The sequence below is a fragment of the Scyliorhinus canicula genome, chromosome 6, assembly GCF_902713615.1.
Source record: "Scyliorhinus canicula chromosome 6, sScyCan1.1, whole genome shotgun sequence".
NCBI classification, from domain to species: Eukaryota; Metazoa; Chordata; class Chondrichthyes; order Carcharhiniformes; family Scyliorhinidae; genus Scyliorhinus; species Scyliorhinus canicula.
Genome location: NC_052151.1, coordinates 139268734 through 139292948, shown reverse-complemented (window position 1 = coordinate 139292948; position 24215 = coordinate 139268734). Strand labels below are relative to the sequence as shown.

The 24215-nt window shown below is 45.6% G+C and overlaps 1 protein-coding gene across 5 annotated transcripts in view; it reads left to right on the top strand.

Moving 5' to 3' along the window:
- The window catches only part of pla2g7 (phospholipase A2, group VII (platelet-activating factor acetylhydrolase, plasma)), a 113608-nt gene that overhangs the window by 35169 nt on the left and 54224 nt on the right, over positions 1-24215 (top strand). For all 5 annotated transcript variants that reach the window (XM_038800211.1, XM_038800207.1, XM_038800210.1 and 2 more), the window contains one exon: positions 11961-12029. In XM_038800211.1, the coding sequence (XP_038656139.1) occupies positions 11961-12029 (69 nt within the window). The remainder of the gene's footprint in view (positions 1-11960; positions 12030-24215) is intronic.

The following is a 24215-nucleotide window of genomic DNA, read 5'->3' as shown; positions in this document are numbered from 1 at the left end:
AAAGGCTATGTGCCCAGACAACATTCCGGCAATAGTACTGAAGGCCGAAATCATCTGCTCCTGATTGGCCTGGGTGGCAGACTTGAAAGCTAAGTGGTCGAAAACTGGTTTTACAACAGCATAAAATGAAGAAACGATTGTGCACTCCAGCCATCAATGGTGGCCCGCAATTCCCACCACCAAACATTGTAGTTGTAATTAGCATAAATCAGCATCTAATTATGGTGCCTACTGGCTGGAATCCTCCCTCGATGCTGGATTACGAGCTGACATCGGCTTACAATTAGAATGATGTGTTTCACAAAACGATTTAAACAATGTTCAGCTGGTGACTCTAAAGTTAGTTTGCATCACTTGCACATCAAGGAGCGCTCGCAGGGATCAGCACCAGGCTTCGCAGGCTACACCAGTTCCGTTTTGTGGGAGTGCGGTGGAGGTGTGGGTGCCTCTTGGGTAAACCTCCACGGTGACAACACCAGGGTTAAGACTGGGAAGGATTGGACAGCATGGTGGTGTAGTGGTTAGCACTGCTGCCTACAGCGCTGAGGACCTTGGTTCAATCCTGGCCCCAGGTCACTCTGTGGAATTTGTACATTCTCCCCGTGCCTGCGTGGGTTTCATCCCCACAGCCCAAAGATGTGCAGGTTAGGTGGATTGGCCACACTAAATTGTCCCTTAATTGGAAAAAAAAAATTAGGTACTCTAAATTTGTAATAAAATTATACTGTGCTGCACGGCAAGGAAACCACAGTCACAGATGAACCCTTGGCCGATAGTAGATCTTTGGAAACACATTCTGGCTCTTGCATCTCTCTCATTGATACTGTAATGTGCTATTGTGGCCTGTACTATGACTTGTACGCGGGAGAGATAAAGGAGAAGAATAAAATGGAGGCACCTGTTTTGCCAAAGGGAGCAGCAGAACCCCAAATTCCAAGAGGTGGCAGGGCCGCATCCAGCCGTAGGGGATGATCTCCAGAGAGCCATCATTCGTAGGTGCCTCACTAGATCTAGAGTATGTAGATGTTTCATGTATTACCTGGCAGATCGCAGATGAGCAAAAACCAATGTCGCGGATGACTCGACATCAAGGGGTCTGGCGACCAACATTTCCCACATTCTGTCGGATTTCACGCTGCTATGGAAATGACCACTGTACTAAATCTCTACAGCACTGGCTCCTTCCAGAGGACCTCTGTGGGATCTCTCAAGCGTCCACCCGCAAGTGCATCCAGGTGGTCACAGACGCCAATTTTGCGAAGGCCCACAATTCTATTAACATCAGAAGAGATCGAGCAAGCCAGGACATAAGAGCACTGGTTTTTTGCTGAGATTTCCGCCTTCCCACAGGATGCCACTGATTTCGCCCATGTAGCTGTAAAAGCCCCCTGGCAACAGGCAGTCCAGTATATCAACTGTAAAGGGTATGACTCATAAGGGTCGGGTACATTTTGGCGCCGCCCTTTTGGCACCGATCATTTGGCACCACCATTTTGGTGCTAAATTGATTTGGCGCTCATTATTTTGACGCCCAGCTGTTTTGCCGCCTTTGTTGTGTAGACGTTTGGTGTACTACGCTTTTCTATAGCTGTCAAATATCGCGACAATATTTATTACTGCTTCTCTGTCGGCATGAAATGTAGGTGACGGCCTGTTTGTTGACGCGTGCTGTCTGTCTGTGCATTATGCTCTTATGTGAATAGAGACCAGGTTTTGAAAGAAGAAAATGTTTGAAATGTTTGTTACCTCCATATAAGCGCTCTGAGTGTGGATGACGGGGCGGTCTATTACTGTGCAGTTGAGGCACAGCGTTAGATAGCAGCTGGTGGCCCGTACAAAAACCTCAGCGAGTACTCACAGCTCCACTGAATCTGCTTTCCTGCTCCTGTCTGCGGGAATTGTTTAATCCTGGATTCACAAACACAGTTAGGTCTAATTATCAGACAGTTATATTGGTGTCTCCGCTCTTCTGCGGGTGAACAGATGAGCAATTTGGGATATCATGACACTCACTTCCATACCGCGATGTTCATGGTAAATTAAACCTTGGAACACCCCCGTAGTAGCAGGGGTAATAACAGCTCTCAGATGTGGAAATTATAGTTTGCTCTTCCAGAACCGTTAACTCAGATGAGCCCAATCCCACTGAGCCTGCCCCTGGAATAAAACAGAGAATATGTCAAACTTTGCTGTTGTATTTCACACAGAAAATTCAGAATAAGAAATTCATCAGGACGTAACAGAGCAACACGCTGCCTTTCACCAATGAACAGAACCTGTTCTGATGGTCAGTGCCCCTTTCCTGCTGCTACCTGAGCTGTGTACACCATTGTAGATCCTTCCTCTTCATGCGGTCAGACAGCTTCCCCCAGATGAAACATGAACGGCACCAAAACAGATGAGCGCAATAGGCGCCAAATAGACCCATTCCCGACTCATAATGTGTAGTTGATGTGAAACCATAACAAACATATCATGCAGGTCATCATAGATCATAGAATTTACAGTGCAGAAGGAGGCCATTCGGCCCATCGGGTCTGCACCGGCTCTTGGAAAGAGCACCCTACCCAAGGTCAACACCTCCACCTTATCCCCATAACCCAGTAACCCCACCCAACACGAAGGGCAATTTTGGACACTAAGGGCAATTTATCATGGTCAATCCACCTAACCTGCACATCTTTGGACTGTGGGAGGAAACCGGAGCACCCGGAGGAAACCCACGCACACACTGGGAGGATGTGCAGACTCCGCACAGACAGTGACCCAAGCCGGAATCGGACCTGGAGCTGTGAAGCAATTGTGCTATCCACAAGGCTACCATGCTGCCGTTATGCCAGATGTGCAGGAAGCATCCATGACTCGTACATCCTGGGCTCCGATCCCTAACATTTTTGAGGGACCACACCGGTTGCAAGTTTGGCTTCTCCGGGCTGAGGGTTAGCCACAAGGATATAGCTGATGATGCACGTGCAGCAGACACTGACTCTGCTGAGGGAAGTTACAGTGAGGCTCATGTTGCAACCTGCACATTGATGGGAAACCCCATAGGGATTCTGAAAATATGGTTCCGATGCCTGGACGGATCTGACGGAGCACTCCAGTACACTGCCCAGATTGGCTTGCTGTGCACAACACAACCTGGCACCGCAAAAGGGATAGAACTTACCAGATGGCAAAATTGAGGAGCGGCACATCTCCTCCTAATGAGGATGACCCATAAGGGGATGATAAAGACGAGGTTGTGAAAGCTGAGGATGCAGGTAAAGAGGCTGTTGCACAGGCTGGATGAGGCAGGCCTGTTCATGAGGCCCTAATTACCAGCAGATATCAGGAGGATGATGACTAGATACACTGAGGAAACTATCCTGGCCAACTATCCTTGACCATGGATCAGAAAGACATTATTCGTAAAGGCATTACTTGTTCTCTGTATTCATCCAGGTAACACTGCATCATTGCACAGTATACTCGTATTGCCCTGATGCTTAGAAGGATGATCTCACCTTGAGGGCATGTGTCCATCCAGAAATGAGGTGCTACCTGCAGGAGAGTGTTGTGGCATCAGACTGCAGATAATGTCTTCATTCTGGCAAGGCTCCTCAAGGAGATTGATCAGAACCAAGGCAGCCACAAACTCGTGTTACATCAATGGTAACACAGAAACATAACACTTGGGACAAAGCAGTTGACAAAATATCGTTGCTGTGGGTGCACTGAGAGATGAGTGTGGGAATCATCTGTGGAACACTCCACTTAACTGCCAGTTTCGGGAAGGTTCCTAACATTACAATGGAGGCAGGACACCTGAGCACAATTAACATAGAACATACAGTGCAGAAGGAGGCCATTCGGCCCATCGAGTCTTCACCGACCCACTTAAACCCTCACTTCCACCCTATCCCCAATAACCCCCTCCTAACCTTTTGGGACACTAAGGGCAATTTAGCATGGCCAATCCATCTAACCTGCACATCTTTGAACTGTGGGAGGAAACCAGAGCACCCGGAGGAAACCCATGCAGACATGGGGAAAACGTGCAGACTCCGCACAGACAGTGATCCAGCAGGGAATCGAACCTGGGACCCTGGTGTTGTAAAGCCACAGTGCTAACCACTAGTCTACCATGCTGCCCCAATGGAGGCAGGACACCTGAGCACAATGGAGGCAGGACACCTGAGCATGACACTTGGCTACCTGATATTGAGATGCTTCCTCTTACATAACTGCTGTGTTCTGATGGCCAACTCTAGCCCTTGTGAAGTCCAAGATGATCAGACAACATGAAGTCCTCAAAGGCATGTGACATTGCTAATGAGGATCACTGTTCTACTTCATCACATAGTTACACCTATCTCATTGCTTCCGACAATGTGAAGGGGAGTAATGAGATGTGATTCCAGAGCAAGTCAGAAAGCTGTTTTGGCTACCAGTGATCACCTGGAGTGTCAAGGCAATGGGACAGATATCGCTGTCTACTAACCTTGTGACATAACTTCTCTCACCCCCCCCCCCCCCCCCCCCCCCAACTGCAATACTATTTGGTGAGAGACACTTAAGGTTGGACTTTTCAGCACCTGCACACAAATATGGCATTGTTTCATCACCTTGAGGTGGCAAAGTGCTCCCACTTTTTGCTGAGCTTAGCAGATTGACATTGGGAACATTGCACATGTGTTTGGCTGAGGGAAGCGCGGAGAGTATGGGCTTGTATCATTTTTAAAAAGCATCTGACTTGGACTCATTAGAATTGTGACGTTCAGCAGTCTTTGAGTGCCAGTAACCTCGGGTGTCCCCCTCTGCCTGCTGTTGAGCGGATAGTGTGCTGTGCTCACCAGATTGTGACTCCAAAGGCTACACTAGATCTAGGTACCATTGGTAGAGGGTGTGGGTGCGCGCTGTGATGGGTCGTCAAAGATACTGCCTCCCAGATCCTCCTCCAAGGTATCGTTGTGGCTGGAGTTGAGGGCCAGGCACATGGATGCCCTTAGCAACTTCCCACAAGTGCTTGTGAAAGAATGGTCGTCTGATGGATGTTCTAGCGCAGGCTTCTCACTTGACCAACCTCACCAACAACACAGACAGGGTCTATCTTCTCTTTAGGCAGTTCGGGCTCTGTTCTTGAAGTCCATGAGGACCTTGATCTTGGATACTCTACCCCCAGTATGGGACTTCCTTTATAGTGAGCCAGCTACATGATGACAGATAGAGCAAGATGCATGGGAGGGAAGGTGATAAAGATGCCTGGCATGTGTGAGTGGTGTGTGGAGCTCTGGACAGAACAAGAACGTAAGCTCCAGAGGTGATGAGGACAGAGTTGTGAGGATGTGTGAATGGTGATGTATCTTGAGCTGGCAGTATGTGAGACCCTTATGATCAGCTTGTGACCTGTGGGTTGAGAGTGATGAGATGTTTGAATGACCCTGGCAGAAAGGAGATCAATCATCTTCTACCTGCACTGGGTGACTGACCTCTTCTGCAGAGTGTTTGCATTGACCATTGCTGCAACCAACACCAAACTAGATTGGTCACCTTGGTGGAACTCCTGCAGGCAGAGCGGGATACAAGTGGTGGGCTTCAACTGCGTCCCACAGGTGCTCCAGTGAGGCATCTCTTCTGATAATAGAATTGTGGATTATGTTAATTGCAGGGAACGTGCTGGCTGTAGACTTGTACCCCAGAACTAGCTGGGCCCCTAGCCAAGCTTTTTCAATACAGCTACAACACTGCCATCTACCTGGTGGAAAAATGCCAAGGTATGTCCCACCCACAAAAAGCAGGGAAAATGAAACCCGGTATATTACTGCCCCATCAGTCTGCTCTTGATCATCAGCAAAGTTATGGTATCAACAGTGCTATCAAGCAGCACTTACTCACTCATACCTTCCCACAGATGCTCAGTTTGGGTTCCACCAGGGTCACCCAGCTCCTGATTTTGTTACAACCTTGGTCCAAACATGGAGAAAAGAGCAGAATTCCAGAGGTGAGGGCAGGTGACTGCTCTTGACATCAAGGCAGCATTTGACCGAGTATGGCATCAAGGAGCCCCAGCAAAACTGGAGTCAATGGGAATCAGGGGGATAATTCTCTAATCTTGGGGTTGTACCCAGCAAAAGGAAGATGGTTATGTCTGTTGAAGGTCAATTATCTCAGTTCTGAGGCATCACTACAGGTGTTCCTCAGGGGAGTGTCCTTGGCCCAACCATCTTCAGCTACTTCATCAATGACCTTCCCTCCATAATAAGGTCAGAAGTGAGGATATTCGCTGATGATTGTACAATGTAAAGCACCATTTGCAACTCCTCAGATACAGAAGCAGTCCATGTCCATATACATCAAGGGCTGTAAAATATTTAGGCTTGGGTCGATCAGTGTCAAGTAACATTTCACACCATTGCAAGTGTCAGGTAATGTCATCTCCCTCCAACGAGAGAGAATCTAACCATCCTCCCTTGACATTCAATGGCATTACCATTGCTGAATGACTCACTATCAACAACCTGGGGTTTACCATTGACCGGAAAGGAACTGAACTAGCCATATAAACAGTGGGCCACAAAAGCTGGGAGTTCTGAGGTGATTACCTCTTCTCCTGACTCCCCAAAGCCTGTTGACCATCTCTACAAAGCACAAGTCAGGAGACTAATGGAACATTCTCGCCACTTGCCTGAATTGAGTGCAGTTCCAACGACATAATTCAGAGCAAAGTAGCAACTCACCAAAGCTGCTTCGACAGCACCTTCCAAACCTATGACCTCTACCACCCAGAAGGACAAGTGCAATAAATGCATGAGAACACCATCTGCAGATTCTTCTCCAGACCATAGACCATCCTGATGTGGAAATGTACCATTGTTCCTTCATTGTCACTGGGTCAAAATCCTGGAACTCTTCTCCCTAACTGCACTGTGGGTGTACCTGCGCTTCATGGGCTTCAGCGGTTCGAGAACGTGGCTCACCACAACTGTCTCGAGGGCAATTCGGGATGGGCAATAAATGCTGCCGAATCAGTGGTGCCCACATCCTGTGAACAAATAATAAAATGAGAACTCTACAATTGAAAACAACCACAGCAGAGAGCATTTGCTGTTACAACGGACTAATGCTCTTAAAACATGAGTTCAAATTTCACCATGGCAGTATTCAAGTTCAATTCAAATTTAAGTTAGTATCAGTAATGATAATCAAGAAACTACTTGATTTGGCATTCAAACCCATGTGGTTCATTAACATCCCTTAAGGGAAGAAATTTGCTTCCTTACCTGGCCCACATTTGATTCCAGATCAAACAACTATTTGGTTGACATGCAAATGGCCTCATTCTATACCATACCAATTCTGTAACTCTTAACTGACTTCTAAAATGGCCTAACAAGCCACTTAGATGTGTTCAAGAATATGGTTCACCACCACTTTCTTGAGGACAATTGAGGATGGGCAACATGTACTGGCCTGGTCAGTGACAAAGAGGATAGAGAGAAGCAGCACATGAGGAGGACCTCCAGAAAGTTAGCAGAATGGCTTAAAGGGCCAAACAATCTCATGGGGAAATTCTGTAAAGAAAGATTCTTTGGTTACTGGAGCGGTTACAAAGGATTGTTAATGGGCAAAGATTTGAATCGGCTAATATTAATATTAAGGAGCAAAATGTACACTTAGTTTAGTAGTACTAGTTTAGTACTACTAGTTTAATAAGGTTGTATGGATTGAGGAGGGCTTGGTTCTGTTTATACCTCCACTTTGAACCATAGAACTGTAGAAAAATTGCAGTGCAGAAAGAGGCCATTCAGCCCATCAAATCTGTGCCAGAAAAAGAAACTACTCGCTCATTTTAATCCCAGTTTCCAGTACCTAGTCCATAACATTGCAAGTTCCAGCACTTTAGATGCAGATCCAGGTACCTTTTTTAATGAGTTGAGCGTTTCAGCCTCAACTATCAACTTAGGCAGTGAATTCCAGGTGCCATCACCCTCTGGGTGAAAATGGTTTTCCTCATATCCCCTCTAATCCTTCTGCCAGTCACCTTAAATCTATGTCTCCTGGTCATTGATGAGTCTTTCCTGGCTACCCTGTCTTGGCCCCTCATAATTTTGGTCCCCTGAATTAGTGCATCCCTTCTCCTCCTCTGTTCTGAGGAAAGCAACCCCAGCCCATTCAATTTCTCCTCATCACTGCAATTTCCGAGTCTTGGCAACATTCTTGTTAATCTCTTCTGCACTCTCTTCAGAGCAATATGCGGTGGCCAGAATTGTACACAAAATTCCAGCTGTGGCCGAACCAGGGTTTTATACAGTTCCATCATTACAGCCCTGCTTTTGCACAATACCTCCCTGATATAGGAAAGAATTTCATATTCTTTACCATCTTGTCTACCTGTCCGACCACACTCGAGGACCTGTGGACATGCACTCCGAGGTCTCTCACTTCCTCAATCCCTCTGGGTATCTTCCCTTGCTTTGTTTGCTCTCCCCAAATGGAATACATCACTCTTTTCCAAATTGAATTCCTTTTGCCACTTACCTGCCCGCTCAACCACACATTAGGATGGCAGATAAATGGTAAATTGAGCTTGATGCTGACAAATGTGCATATTGCAAATTGGCAGAAAGAATGTTGTCCTGGTTTTACTATCTGTTCCTCAAGGCCCAGTGGAATATTAAAAGATGTAAATTTGAGCTGACGAGGAAAGAATATTTCAAGTGATTATGCATGATTATATTTCACTGGCTGTTGACATTGTAAGCTTTAGTGAATGTGGTATGCCATGTGCTGTGTGTCACCAGGTAGCTGGGAAGTCCTCATCTCCAACAGTAAAGACCCACCTGAGATACCTCTGATGTCCAGCACTTCCTCCTGTGCTGCTGTCAGTTGCGAGATGACTCATTTTAGGTCCAAAGTAAAACAGCAAATACAGCACCCACTCTTATCTGAGTGATCACAGCCTTAAAAAGCCAAGATCCAAGGTTCAAACCTCTAGTTGTAAAAGCTGCCTCGCTTTAGGAGTGCTGTGAGCAAACCCTTCTACACAATTGGCCAAGAAATCAACAGGGAGGTTTGAGTACATATTGACATCTTTTCCTGTCATGTCTTCAGGCCCCTCAATGGCTGTGGTTTTGCCTTGTTCTCATCATCATGTTTCAAGACGTCTGGGAAATCTGTGCAGAAGTCCTGTTGATACTTTTCTACTTGATCAGCTAACTTATAGACCACGCACCTCTCCTCAAGAGATTGCTTGTACACAACCGGGCATTCTACTGTTAACCTGCTTCTCGACATGCCATCGGTTTCTGTGCCTTTACCTTCCCAACTGTGTCCAAACCAACTTGCTCCAGCAAGTTTTTTTTTAAATCCCCTCTTTAGAGTCAGGGCACCATGGAGATGTAAGTAAATGAGGAAATAGATTGAGATATGTGGGACTGTAAAATTCCACTCCATAAGTTTGGAAAGGGGCGATCTTATTGAAGTACATCATGTACTGAGTATTATTTTTAAGTCCGAGAGGCTAGTAGAACAAAAAAAACTTTTAAATTTACGAAAATAAACTTTAAAATAATCTAGAAAAGCTTTTCATTAAAGAGCATTCAAATCAGCGGAATATTTTGCTGAGTGAACTGTACTATAAGAGTGGTGAGCTTTCATTGGATAAATAAATAGCCTTTCTCATTGTTCATTTTCTCTGGGATGCGAGAGTCACTCAGTCTAGATGTTTAAAAAGTAAAACGATTTAAATTCTTTTTTATCTACTTTCTTAAGAATGTACTTTTTTTTGTCTCATCCATTCCTTTCTTTTGAAGATGAATCACAATTCCACAGGTGCTGGTAGTACTTGTACTTTTCCAAGTGGTGTAACTTCTGGGTACTATGTGACATTTCCAAGTTTGCTGACGACACAAACCTTGACTTGAATGTACGTGGCTTCAAGGTGATTTGGACAAGTTGAGTGAGTGGGAAAATACCTGGATGCAGCACAACATGGATAAGTGTGAAGTTATCCATTATCGAGGAAAATAGAAGAGCAGAGCATTATTTCAATGGTGATAGATTGGGAAATGTTGATGTACAAAGGGACCTTGGTAACCTTGTACACCAGTCACTCACTGAAAGCAAGAAGTTAGGAAGGCAAATGGTATGTTGGCCTTTATTGCAAGAGTACAGGAGTAAGGATGCATTCCTGCAGCTGTACAGAGTCTTGGTGAGACCACACCTGGAACGTTGTGTGCAGTTTTGGTTTCCTTAACTAAGAAAGAATATACGTGCCTTGGAGGGAGTGCAGCGAATGTTCATCAGGCAAGATTATTGTACGAGGAGGTTGTTGTACAAGGAGAGATTGGGTTGACTGGGCCTGTATTCACCTGGAGTTCAGAAGAATGAGAGGGAATCTCATTGAAATGTATGAAATTCTGATAGGACTGGACAAACTAGATGCATGGGCATCCTCTGGCTAGGGGTGTTGAGAACAAGGGTCAGTCTCAGGATATGGGGTATACTATCCAGGACTAAGATGAGAAGAAACTACTTCACTCGGAGGGTGGTGAACCTGTGGAATTCCCTACCACAGATGCCTGTGAAGGTCAATCACTATTTAAGAAGCAAATCGATAGATTTCTAAACTCTTGCTGTGTCAAGGATATGGGGAGAACACGGGAGTTTGGCATTGAGATAAGAGGATCAACCATAATCATGTTGAATGACAGATGGAGAAGGTTTGAAGGGCCAAAAGACCTACTCCTCTTTTCAATGTTTCTCTGTCACCTTAGCCTAGTGCACTGTGGTCAATTGCTGCCCTAGGTGAGTACAGATGCTGTACAGAGTTTAGGAATTAAATCTGGGATTTGTTTGGTGTATATGTTGGTGTATATTCAAGGTCAAAATAAAGAATTCTGCACAAGGTGGAAGGAAGATTTGCCAGCTAGAGTACAGGCTATTGTGCAAAACTCTTCATTATTTCATCCTGTCCCTGCCTTTTAGCAATCTTTTTCAAATTCCCTTGCCACTTGTACTCTGAACTAAAATTCTAAATTTGAGATCTGCTACTAGAACTTTGTCGCTATATAACTGGCTAATAGAAGGCGTGCACCTGCAGAACAGAGTGACTGGACCATTTCATTTTACAGTTCACCCTTTCTACTGATGTGCCTCTCCATATTTACATAATAGAATCATGGAATTTACAGTGCAGAAGGAGGCCATTCAGCCCATCGAGTCTGCACCGGCTCTTGGAAAGAGCGCCCTACCCAAGGTCAACACCTCCACCCTATCCCCATAACCCAGTAACCCCACCCGACACTAAGGGCAATTTATCATGGCCAATCCACCTAACCTGCGCATCTTTGGACTGACTAAGAACTAACTAAGAACTGTGTGTAGGCAGATGTTTGTCTTGTATTCAGCATTGGAGGGTAATATCTGATCACACTATTTCATCTTGAGGATGGTGGGCCATTATGGATTGGTGGGCAGTATATGGGAGAATAATTATAGCTGGTAGTTATCTCATCCTGTCCTCATCCAATATCTGTACATGCACATTCCAGCAGAGAGAAGTATATGTAATCCAATTGTGGGTAAATTCGGGATTTTGCAAAAATAACGGTTTTTGTAAATTGAGAGGAATGCGGAAGTAGACCAAGAATTGTATCTTGATTTCATAGCCATGGGGTGGATGGATTTATGACGTTGAATGTCACCACTTCAAAGTAATCATTAATTATTTGAGGCATGACGAGGTGCTATATACATTTTTGGATGCATAGTCTTTGTGCCAAAAAACAGATGTCCCAATGCTACTGATGCTAAAGTCCCACTGCCTCCAAGTCTGTCAGACCTCTCCGCACTGGACCCAATGCTTACACAGAAGTTATTGGGTGGAAACTCTCAGGAGAACGGGTAAGCCACTTACTGAGATGTTAAATTCTTCTTGCTTCATCTCAGAAAATAAGCTGCACTTCTTTTCTTTGTAGGACTCTGTATTCAGCGATATGCATTGAAGTGGCATCACAGGGATTTGTCGTCGCTGCTGTGGAACACAGGTGAGAAAGAAAATTGAACTCCCATCAACAAAAACCTTTGAGCAAATTACATCTGAATTATGCATCTTAATTATAAACTGAAAAAATATCGCTAAGAAAAACAATAAAGCATGGAATGTTCAGCCAGATGAATTTTATTTAATTAACTAGGTAACTTGACATGAATAAATTCCAACGCCAGCAGCGCTTAATGGTCCAAATTGCTTGCCAGCATATACTAGGAGTTTGCCAGATTTTGTAGCTGGAACACCACATAATATATAAAACAAAGTAGGTGCTGAATTTGGAAGGAGCTGTCTGATAGTACACACTGCTCCCATTGTGCATCAACGAGGAGTCAATGATTTGTGGTGGATGGAGTGCTGATCAAACGGGCTTCTTTGTCCATGATTGCACGAGCTTTTTGAGTGTTGTTGGAGCTGCACTCAGCCGCGCTCTCTTCCATTTCTACCATCTCTCTCACCTCGCCAGTCATCAACTTCCTACTGTAGAGCAAATTGTGCCTCTGCCCTTCACTTGCATTTTAATCCCACCTTTCCACTTCGCGTGGCATCTGAATCATCCTACCCACTTCTATAGGGGTATGTTAGCTAATTCACAGCCAAACTCTACTCCCAGCCTTTGCATCTTTTCAGTGCTAAAGGCCATGTTGCCACCTTAAAGAAACTTTCCAATCTTTTCCCTATTGCACCTGATTTTGGCAGAATTCTATGACTCCGAAGTAAGCATGATAAATGAGCCTAACTACTCGACCTTGATACATATTCTGAATTGAATACGTATTCTGAATTGGGGAGAGGAAATCCTGCAGTATTGATTTTCCAGATGTCCTGCAGAAATTAAATGTGGGAAGTCTTTTATGTTTTCCTTCAGCAGGTTTCAGGCCCAATGGCGAGATTGAGACATTGGCTATCTGTTTGATGGGATGCCAGGAAAGGTTACGATCCCAAGAATTGGGGTGTTGGTGAGGATGGAGCCTTGTTGGACATTGTGAGGATTTAGTGATTTATGGTCTCCAGTCACATATATGTATGCTTGTTGGAGTTAGAAGAAAAATCCCTGCTCCACGTGACCCACATGCAGTGCAATGACGACACTTGCCTCATGGATCCAGCCCTTATTGTCTCCTTTTGCCCATCAAAATCCAAAAGATCATATTTTCTTATGCAAACATGTGAGGCAAAGAATGAATAATAAGCCTCTGTTGAAACAACATATGAGTCATATGCCTGGATGTTCACAGATTAAAGTGTGGTGAAGTCATGTAATGAGGAACATATTTCAATCCATTCACCTGGGACAAGTACAGGAATAACTTTTGCGCAATAGTTTACATTTAAATAGCATCTGCCAGAGGTGCGATCAGGCATAAATGAATGTTGAAATATTAGGAAGAATGTCAGAAGAATGGAGAACTTGTGGTGCTGGGCTGAGGCTGGAGGAGGTTAAACCAATAGGGATGGGCGAGACCATGACAGAATTTACATGCGCGCATGATAATTTTAAACTTGGGAGGTGCTGGGAAACCGGAAGTTGGTCTCAGCCAACAAGGAGATCATTGAGTACAATTTGGTCTGTGACGAAAGCCAGGGAATTTGATGGTCAAAACCTGAGGTACATTGGTGCTGATGGGAACCAAAGAGAACGATATCAGTTTTTCTGAGATTTAGCTAGGGAAAATGCCATCTCATCAGAGTTTATTGCCTGATTGGAGCTAATAGCAAAGGATCACGCAAGCACAAAAGGAGTTGCCATTTAAAAAGATGTAATGTCTGTAATGCGGTTATGAGTGGAAGTAGGAAACGTACCATGAAGGTGGGACTGTTAGCAGGAAGATGGATTGAATGTTTACATGCAGTGAGCAAGAATGTTGATAAAACGGTTAGCCAAAATTACCCAGGATGTCACTTATCATTTTGACCAGTGCAATCTCAGCGCTGTCGCAAGATGGAAACCCAGATTTGAGGCTTAAGTAGTTTCACAGAGAAAGCTGTGAAAGAGTATTTTTCAGCAAATATCTGACAATATTATGAAATAACATTGTTCTGAATATGAGGAGGTGAATTTATTATAAAGGATGTGATAAATAGACACTTGGACAATCATGATCTGATTGGGCATAGTCAGCTTGAATTTACGAATGGAAATCATGTCTGACGAACTTGTTGGAGTTTTTTGAAAAATTGATATGAGAGTTGATCTAAGTGGATTTTCAAAAGGCTTTGCTAAAGTCCCTCACAGGAAGTTGATGAGCAAAATCAAAACACATGGGATCGGAGACTACATGCTGTCATGTATTGAGACTTGGCTAACAGGCAGAAAACAGAGAGTAGGAATGCACTAGTCATTCTCTCATTGGCAGGCTGTGGCTGGAGGGGTACCAGCCCCCTCTCTCGCTGCGTCCCTCTCTCTCGTTGGTAATTGGGCCCCAGCTGTTCACAATATATATCAATGATTTGGATGTGGAGATCAAATGTAATATTTCCAAATTCGCGGATGGTACAAAGCTAGGCAGGAATGTGTATTGTGAAGAAGATGTAAAGCGGCTACAGGAGGATTTGGACAGACTTGGTGAGTGGGTCAGAACATGGCAGAACATTCAATGTGATGTTAACCATTTTGGTAGAAGGAACAGATTTGCGGAATAATGGTAAGAAATTAGAAAGTGTAGATGTACAAATGGACCTGGTTATCCTTGTCCACTCCGGCCGACCTTCGCGTCCCACCATTTTCTCTTACCTTTAATGCAGGAGGCGAGCCTTCTTGGTCCTCATTTACTTCTTTGCTGCTGACAAAATGGAAGATTCGCACTCGCGCCCAAAGCTCATGACGTTCGGGGTGCCTGCTCTCTGCCTTGCTTCAGACAGGAAGATTCTCCTGGGTCAGCGTGCTGACGTCAGGAGGAGGCGCTGTTTCTCTCTGGGCTCTGCGCATGTGCACTGGGAGGCGCTGTTTCTCTCTGGGCTCTGCGCATGCGCACTGATAAGCAGGCATGCATGCGCAGTGCGCCCGCATTTTCTTAGCTGGTCACGGCTGTCATTTTTAAAGCCGCTCGCAACCGGCATTTTTATAAGCCGGCTGCTGCGGCCGTTGCGCGTGAATTCCCGTGTTAGAGAAAGCCGCGATGGATGGCTCCGACACCCACCTGCGACACACCCACGGGTCGTGACCCCTACTTTCAAAATACCTGTTTTAATGATTACATTGAAGCTGTTTTGTTCTGAGGCGGATTCTGCATTTCCATTATCAGTATCATCTTCCACTTCTGAAAAAACTGCACAACAATAACTAGATTCTCCTCCTCCAGGCAGTATTCCTTTTTAATCCTTTAGATATTGGGATAACTCATTACTTATCATGTAGACATCTGACAGATGTTGACCAATCAATTAGACCAGACTGATTTTCATTCATTTAGGTTCTGCAGCCACTGAAATGCTATCACCCGGCTCCACAGTTTGTGTGGCATGTCAGAGATTCTTCTAGAAAAGATAATCACGACCGTCCAGCATCAGTAACTTTCCAACAAGCATAATCCTCCAGGATTTGGAGTAAATACCTCAAATGTGGGAAGGGTATTTGTGTTCAAATGTAATTGCAACATTTGTACATGAAATGAAAATTGCTTATTGTCACAAGTAGGCTTCAAATGAAGTTACTGTGAAAAGCCCCTAGTCGCCACGTTCCGGCGCCTGTTCGGGGAGGCTGGTACGGGAATTGAACCGTGCTGCTGGCCTACTTTGGTCTGCTTTCAAAGCCAGCGATTTAGCCCTGTGCTAAACCAGCATGAAGTATTCATGACTAAATTACACCGTCTGTCTCTTCCTCACCAAACAAAGAAGTTGTCAGTAAAGCTTCACTGAAATTGAATCATTTTCAACTTGGACACTTGTTTGTGGTTTTCATTCTTTGTTTAAAATAAATTGTCGATTATGGAAGAGAACCACAAAAGTCCCAAATAATAACAGAGCCTGTAATTTTCATTTCCAGGATTCATCGACGATGTGAGAGATTTTCCTGGAATTTGGCAAAGGCTGATGGCGAGCGGGAAAAGCGGCGTTGAGCCCGTCAATAGTAATTTTCATGCCTTGGTGCCCAAACCTTGCAGCAATGGGTTCAACAATTGGGGCGGCACATTTAATGTCCACCCCAGCGCTCAGCAGTCACACTTTGCAGGTCGCCAGGAAGTGCAGGCTGGCAAGAAATCCACCTAGACTTTTGGGTGCCTCCCTGGAGAGAATCCTGGACGTTGCAGAGGCTCTTCTACCCCCGCTCAGGAAGAAAACCATCCAGCTCACACCGTTCACACATCCACAGGGATCTCACTCACTGACAACTCCAGAGACACCACCACTTGCTCTCCCACACACATATCTTCTATCTCCCCTGTGGGCTAGGTCCTCATCACCTTGCTGATCCCAATCACCATCCACACGTACCAGGCATCCTTATCAACTGCCCTGACACGCATCCTGCTTACACTCTCCCAATCTGTTCTCGTGTAGGATCAGCTGGCTCTCAACAAGTAGGAGAGATCCTAGATTGATGGAGGGATTCAGAACACCAGGTTCTTGCAGACATTGAGGACAGAGCCATTCAGCTGTCCGGGGAGGATGCCAACCACAGCTGTGCAGGTGATTAGGTCGGCAGTGGTCGGGATTTAGCACTTTAGCATCTATAAGCCAACAATGCTGTGAATCTGCCTCCTGTTTTGAAAGACCATAAGAGGAGCAGAATTAGGCCATTTGACTTGAGGTCTCCTTTCTTTCACAGGCACACCTGGGAAGCAGCCCAGGGAGTTCACCAGATAGGTCCTTGACACCAGCCCCAACACCAGCACAGAGGTGGGCAGCATGGTAGCATTGTGGTTAGCACAATTGCTTCACAGCTCCAGGGTCCCAGGTTCGATTCCAGCCTTGGGTCACTGTCTGTGCGGAGTCTGCACATTCTCCCCGTGTGTGCGTGGGTTTCCTCCGGGTGCTCCGGTTTCCTTCCACAGTCCAAAGATGTGCAGGTTAGGTGGATTGGCCATGCAAAATTGCCCTTAGTGTTGGGTGGGGTTACTGGGTTATGGGGATAGGATGGAGGTGTGGACCTTGGGTAGGGTGCTCTTTCCAAGAGCCGGTGCAGACTCGATGGGCCAAATGGCCTCCTGCACTGTAAATTCTATCATTCACAGACTCTAATATTGAAGAACTGTCACAGCGCTCACCCACACTCTGCACCAGTGCCAAGACGCACACCTTGGTGGGACCTAGTTCCAGAGTGACCATCCGGCCACCATCTGGTGAGCACATCACACTTTCAGATCTACAGCAGGTGGAGGCACTTGGAGGATTGCTGGAGGCCAGGAATCTGCTGAGTCCCATCAGACGACAAATCTCTGGATGTGGTCAGACTTTAGTTGCTGGAGCAGGAAGGGGTGTCTGGTACATTCTTCGGATTGAAAGGTTGCATGGAGGAGTCAAAACATGGAGGAGTCAAAACTAACACCCCTTCCCCCCCCAGACCCTGTTCAATCTGAATAGGGCCCTGGTATTCTGGAGTCTTCCCCTGGTACCCTTCGACCAGGCCCTAGTCTCCTTTCAGTGTTATGCAGGACTGGCTCCAGTGTTACGCTGGTCTTTCAAGGCAAGCCTGGTCACTCTCCAATCAAAGGCTGGTCAGAACCTGGTTGCCCCCAAGTCAAAAGGCACAAAGGAAGATGCTTGTAGTGGTTGGACTCTGCTCATTCCTCGGGTTGGTATGCTAGGCCCAAACATCTGCAGCCGATCCATAAATGTCCTTCCTTCCATCATAAGCTCAGTAGTGGGGATGTTTGCAGATGACTGCACACAATTTTCAGCACCATTGGCAACTCCTCAGATACTGAAGCAGTTCATGTCCAATTTCAGCAAGACGTGGACAATATCCAAGGTTGGGCTGACAAGTGGCAAGGAACATTCACGCCAAACAACTGCAAGGCAGTGACTATCTTCAACAAGAGAGGATCTAACCATCGCCCCTTGGCATTCAATGGCATTATTTTGGAATCTCCCACTGTCAACATCCGTTGACAAAAACTGAACTATACTAATCAAATAAATACTGCGGCTATGACAGCAAGTCAAAGACCAGAAATCCTGCGTCGAGTAACTCGCCTCCTGATACCAGTCCCCAAGCCTCATCATCTACAAGGCAAAGTCAGGAGTGTAATGGAATACTCTCCACTTACCTGGATGAGTGAAGCTCCAAAAACACTCAAGAAGCTCAACACCATCTGGGAAAAAACAGCCCGCTTGATTGCTCCCCCTTCCACAAACATTCACTCACTCTACCACTGACTAACAGCGGTAGCTGTGTGTACCACCTACAAAATGCACTGCAGGAACTTGCCAAGGCTCCTTTGATAGCACATTGCAAACCCATGACCGCTACCATCTAGAAAGGAAAGAGCAGCAGATACCTGGGAACCCAACCACCTGGAGGTTCCCCTCCAAGCCACTCACCATCATGACTTGGAAATATATCACACCTCCTTCACTGTCACTGGGTCAAAATCCTGGAATTCCCTTCCTGACAACACAGCGAGTGTACCTACACCTCGGGGACTGCAGCAGTTCAAGAAGACAGCTCACCACCACCTTCTGAAGGGCAACTAGGGATGGGTAATAAATGCTGGCCTAGCCAGCAGCATCCACATCCGGTAAATTAACTTTTTTTTAAGATTGCCCACAGTCAGAGCCTGGTTTCCCCCAAGAGTCAAAGGCTCGCTGCCCCAATCAGAATTGTTTTCCCGGGCAGCACGGTGGTGAAGTGGTTAGCACTGCTGTCTGTCGGCACTGACATCCCAGGTTTGATCCCGGCTCTGGGTCACTGTCCATGTGGAATTTGCACATTCTCCCCGTGTTTGCATGGGTTTCACCCCCACGTCTCAAAAGCAGTGCAGGGTCGGTAGATTTGCCACGCTTAATTGCCCCTTAATTGGAAAAAATTAATTGGGCATCTAAATAGTTTTTTAAAAAATTAAAATAAGTGTTGTTTCCCAAAGTCAGTCACCTTTTAATACGTGAAGCCGGTCTGCGAGTGCTCCGTTCACCTCTGATGCTCACCCATCCGGGGGGGTACTCGGCAGGTACATGTGTTTAAAGCCTGTCATGATTCGTGCCGCCATGGATGGATATTTTAATAGACTGGTATGGTTATGGTGTATGGGCCCAATAATGAGAGGCAAAGGTATTGAAATGAGTTTCCCCGATGTTGAAATGCGGCCCACTATTGATGGGTCGGAGAGGATGATCGCAGCAAACATAAAACACTACTTTGGCATTCTTGCAATATTTTCTGTTCCTGTCGCAAGCCCTCCTGATGCTAATGGGAGTGGAAAATCGCAGTCTTGGTCTGGCCAGACATTACTGTTGTGAAAGATGGATTCCCAACCTGTGACTGATTAACCACAGCAATTAAGTGGAATCAAAGGTTCTTACTTTTTACTTGTTTTTCATCAAAAATAAGTAATTCCAAGGTTCGTGCCTCTCAGCAGGAATATTTTGCTGATGCTGATGTATTCTATTGTTAAGGGGACAAACCAAATTTCACGGGTCACTGCTGAACTAATTAGAAAAGGGCATTCAATTTCAACAGTGTTTAAGCTAGTTGTCTTGTCTACACTGTCAGTTCAGGAATAATGGATGCAAGTCAATATAGGCAACAGGAGAATTGCAAAGTCATCAATTTGAATTTGTGGTGGAATTGAACACTAGTTCAAACTATGGCCACAATTCTACCAAAAAGTTTCTAAGTTAATTTGTGTCAGGATTTTCAGGGAGTTTCCCGCCGGCTCTGCCGGTGAGTTCTCCACCGCTATTCAATTACCTTAGTCACTTTTTTGGGCCCCAGAGAGTTTCTAACCAGTTTAGCCCACGCTTAGATTTTTTTTTAGCGCTAGGGAGCTGAACTCTGAGATCAGGCCACCATTTTTGAAAAGGTGCACTGATCTCTTAAGTGAGCTTGTGGGTCCCCACACTCCCCTACACATGGGCAATGTCAGTCTCCCCCCCCCCCCCCCCCCCCCCCCCCCCCCCCGCGCACATGGACACTACCCCACACCCCCAAGTGAAGATACCTCACTATGTGGTCTTCTTCTTGACCCCCTCCAATCTTGTTTCATGGACATGGCCCCCCCTCAGCATCTGAACATTGGCAGTGAAACGTTGGCACTCTGGCACCCTTGCACTGCCACCTTGGCATTCATGCAGTGTCCCTACTGGCTTGGTTGTGTCACCTGGGAACCTTGGCAGAGCTAGGGAGGCAGTGCCAAGGTGCCTGAGTTCCAGAAGGTGAACCCTGGAGCCCCCCTGCACTTACCCTGACTACCCAGGTGTTGCCGATGTTCCGGGAGACCCCCAAGGGGCCCCTGTTCCACGTTTGTGAGGAACAGCACTCATCGGCGCCTGTCTGCAGTCTCCTGGGGAGGCTGGAGAATCGAGGATACCAGTGAATCCCGGGCAGGTAGATCACAAGTAGGTTTATGACTTACTTCCGTGAGTGTCATTTGGTCCCCCCATTTTGTATGGCGTTCCTCACACTTATCCACGTTAAACTCCATCTGCCATATTTTGGCCCACTCTCCTAACCTATCCATGTCCATTTGTAAGGTTCTTATTTCCTCACGGCAAATGCAACAAGCCACTGCAATAAAGGTGGCAATAATAACAATAATAGGTCCATGTTTGACTGGGGTTGGAGTGCGAGGTGAGTCTGAGATTGGCCTGATGAAGATGAGGAGGCAAGATGCAATGGAGGAGGGGTGGGGTGTGGAGGATGGGGGTTCACGATGGCAGCCAGAAGTTCAAGGTGGTGAGTGAAGACAAGCCATGGAAGGCAGAGAGAAGCTGGACTCCAGCAAGATTGCACGAAAAGCTCACTTGCAAGAGAGTCACGGGGATCCTACATTGTTTACTGGAAAGGGATAGATGAAGACTCCTGCTGCGGAGAGTAGAGGTCCAAGTAGGGCATGGACTTGGTGGGAAGGGTGGTCGAATGGAGGGACAGACCACTTGAGGCAGTTATTACTTTTATTCTGGGCTGCTGACACCCTGCACAGTCTGGTGAAGATAGGTGGGCTGGGGAGAGTGACATGAGTGTGCTGGGCTGATATTTCAATATGGCGCTGGGACTTTTGAACCTGCCTGCCAATGGCGGGCAGATGAATCCGGTAACTCTGAAGGGAACTCCACTGTGCATAATTAATGAGGTTCCAAGTGGGCCATTCTGGCAAGCAGGAAAGGTGCCACTGGAGCCATCTGCTGCTACGCCATTCTGGGCGAATTCTCCCATTTATGTCCGCGATTTTCAGAGTCTTAGCAGCTGTTGTGAAATCAGTAGAATAGAGCCACACACTAAATGGAAGATCAGCATTTGAGCTCATTTTGCAAAACATGTGAATGGGTGCTCTTTGATGGTTACTGCTGAATTTCTATTTTTTAAAAACACATAATCTGATTAGATTTTTGTTAAGATAATGTTTTATATGCAAAAAAAAAATACTGAACTGCAATGCATGTTTAAAGATTTTCACCACACCTAAGTGGTAGAAGTGTGAAAATGGAGTATTATAGAGGTTCACGGGAGTGTAAAGGCAGTATTTAGAGCTTCCAATGATGGAAGAAATGTTTATAAATTCATATTTCTCCATGCAAATTCCCTCATTTCAAGTTCATCAAAGCGTGTGTGTGTCTGATTCCGTACTTATCAGGGAAACTAATACAGTAACTTCAATATTTGTGCTGCTTGGCTATCATTACCCTTGAAAAAATAAGAAAAACATTATTATAACTTTGTACATCAATCCTCTGCCCTTTCCTATTGGATTTTGGTAATTCTATCTGTCATTTCTTCCCCAGCTTTTAATATGCATGGGTACAATCCACCCGGACCAGAGGTGTTAAACTTTCTCGATTTAATTATCACATTTCATCACTCTCATTTCTATCTTGCATGTTTTTTTTAATACATCATGAGATCTGGGCATCACTGGCTGAGCCAACATTTATTGCCCTGAGTGAACTGAGTGGCTTGCTGGGTCATTTAGGAGTCAACTATTGCTGCGAATCTGGAGTAAGACCAGGTAAGGATGGCAGCTTTCCTCCCCCTCAAGGACATTAGAGAACCAGATGGGGTTCTTACAACAAAAATACTTTTAATTCCAGATTTTTATTCAGTTCATGATGGGATTGGAACCCAGGTCCTCAGAGCATTAACCTGGATTGCTAATCGAGTGACAACACCACTACACCATTGCCTCACCTATATCCTTTTGATCTAATCTTCCAATGCCATCCCCACGTTTGATTCCGTACTTACCAGGGAAACTAATAAAGTAACTTTAATATCTATGTTTATTCGCTATCATTATCTGTGAACTTATCTTGTACATCCTTTAATGGACCTACCCCTTTATCTTGATTTCCCTTTTATTAATGATATTGGCCGATTACTTTACCAATTTTATATTCCTGGATAATTTAATTTAATTGTTCACTTGCCTAATTGTTTTTAGGACTTCTTTCCTAACCCATTGTCATGGCTCTCATTGCCCATGTACTTGGTGTATGTCTTTGGTCTTTCGTTTCAATTTTACCATTACATCTTTGTTAATCATAGTGGGTCATTTTAGTGAAGTTCATTTCTCCCATCAGTTTAAAATATTTCCCACTGCTATGTTCTCATTTTTTTCCCCCCCAGTTTACATTCCCTTGTTCAATTCTCATTCCCCAATTCCCATCTATAATTTTGGCCTTTGTCTAATTTATTCCTTTCTCGATCATTATTTTAAACCTTATTATGATCACTTGCTGAGATATTCTTGCACTTCTCTTATCTGCTCTGGTTTATTTCTCATCATTAGATCCAGCAGTGATAGCTCTCGATTTGGCTCCCTACAAATGGGGTAAGAAAGGAATCCTGAACTCCATCCCCTTTTCCCCTTCCCGTATGGGAAGTTGAAATCTCCCACAAATATTATTCCATGCATTTAACTTATTTTATTTTATTTTTTTAAAAAATATTTTATACAAGAATTTGGATAAATGAAACAGCAAACTAAAACGATGAAAGTTGAAGTAAAATTATACAACGTAATAAATAATCAACACCCACTTCCCTGCCCCACCTGCCATATCCCCCCCTCCCCCTCCAACTTCCCCTTCTGCTGACACCTCAATCCTCCTTAAAGAAGTCAATGAACGGCTTCCACCTCAGAGAGAACCCATCAAACCACCCTCTCAGGACAAACTTGACCTGCTCTAGCTTCAGGAATTTTGCCAGGTCACTCACCCACACACCCACTTTCAGTGGCTCTGGGTCCCTCCAAGTAATATTCATCTCCGGGCTATCAGGGAGGCAAAGACCAAAACATCGACCTCTCTCACTGCCTGGGCTCCCGGGTCTTCTGACATCCCAAATATCGCTACCTCTGGGCTCAAGACCACCCTTACCCCCAACACCTCGGACATACGTCCGCAAAGCTCTGCCAGAACCCCTTCAGCTTCGGACATGCCCAAAACATGTGGACATGATTCGCGGGCCTCCCTGCACACCGCCCTCATCCTCTACTCCTTCATCCACCCAGCCGTTATATGCACCAAGTGGAACAACTTTAAACTGAATAAGGCTGAGCCTCAGATGAGGATGCATTCACCCTCCGTAGAGCCTCCTCTCATGTCCTGGCCTCCACTTCCCCACCAGCTCCTCCTTCTCCTTCCAATTTGTATCCTCTCCCAATCCATTGCTCCTTGTAGACCCCAAGACACCTTCCCCTCCCTCGCCAGGCATCAGAGTTATGGACTTCGCCCACAAGAGCAGGTATGCCCCATGTATCAGGGTGTCATCGACTGCACCCGCGTGGGTCTGCTGTCTCCATGGCAGCATGGGGCACCATTTATGAACCACAAATGATGCCACACCCTCAATGTCCAGCTCATCTGTGATGACACAATGCACACCATGCAGATCAGAGCCCAGCTATTTTTGGGGAGAGCAACAGCTGGAGGGATGGCTCCTCAGGGACAAAGAGTATCCCCTCAGGAGCTGGCTGATGATGCCAGTGCAGTGGCCATAAACACCCATTGAGACTCATTACAATGAGGCACGTGCTGGTCAAGCAGGCAATTGGACCAGTTGAAGGGGGATGGGAGTGCTCTAATT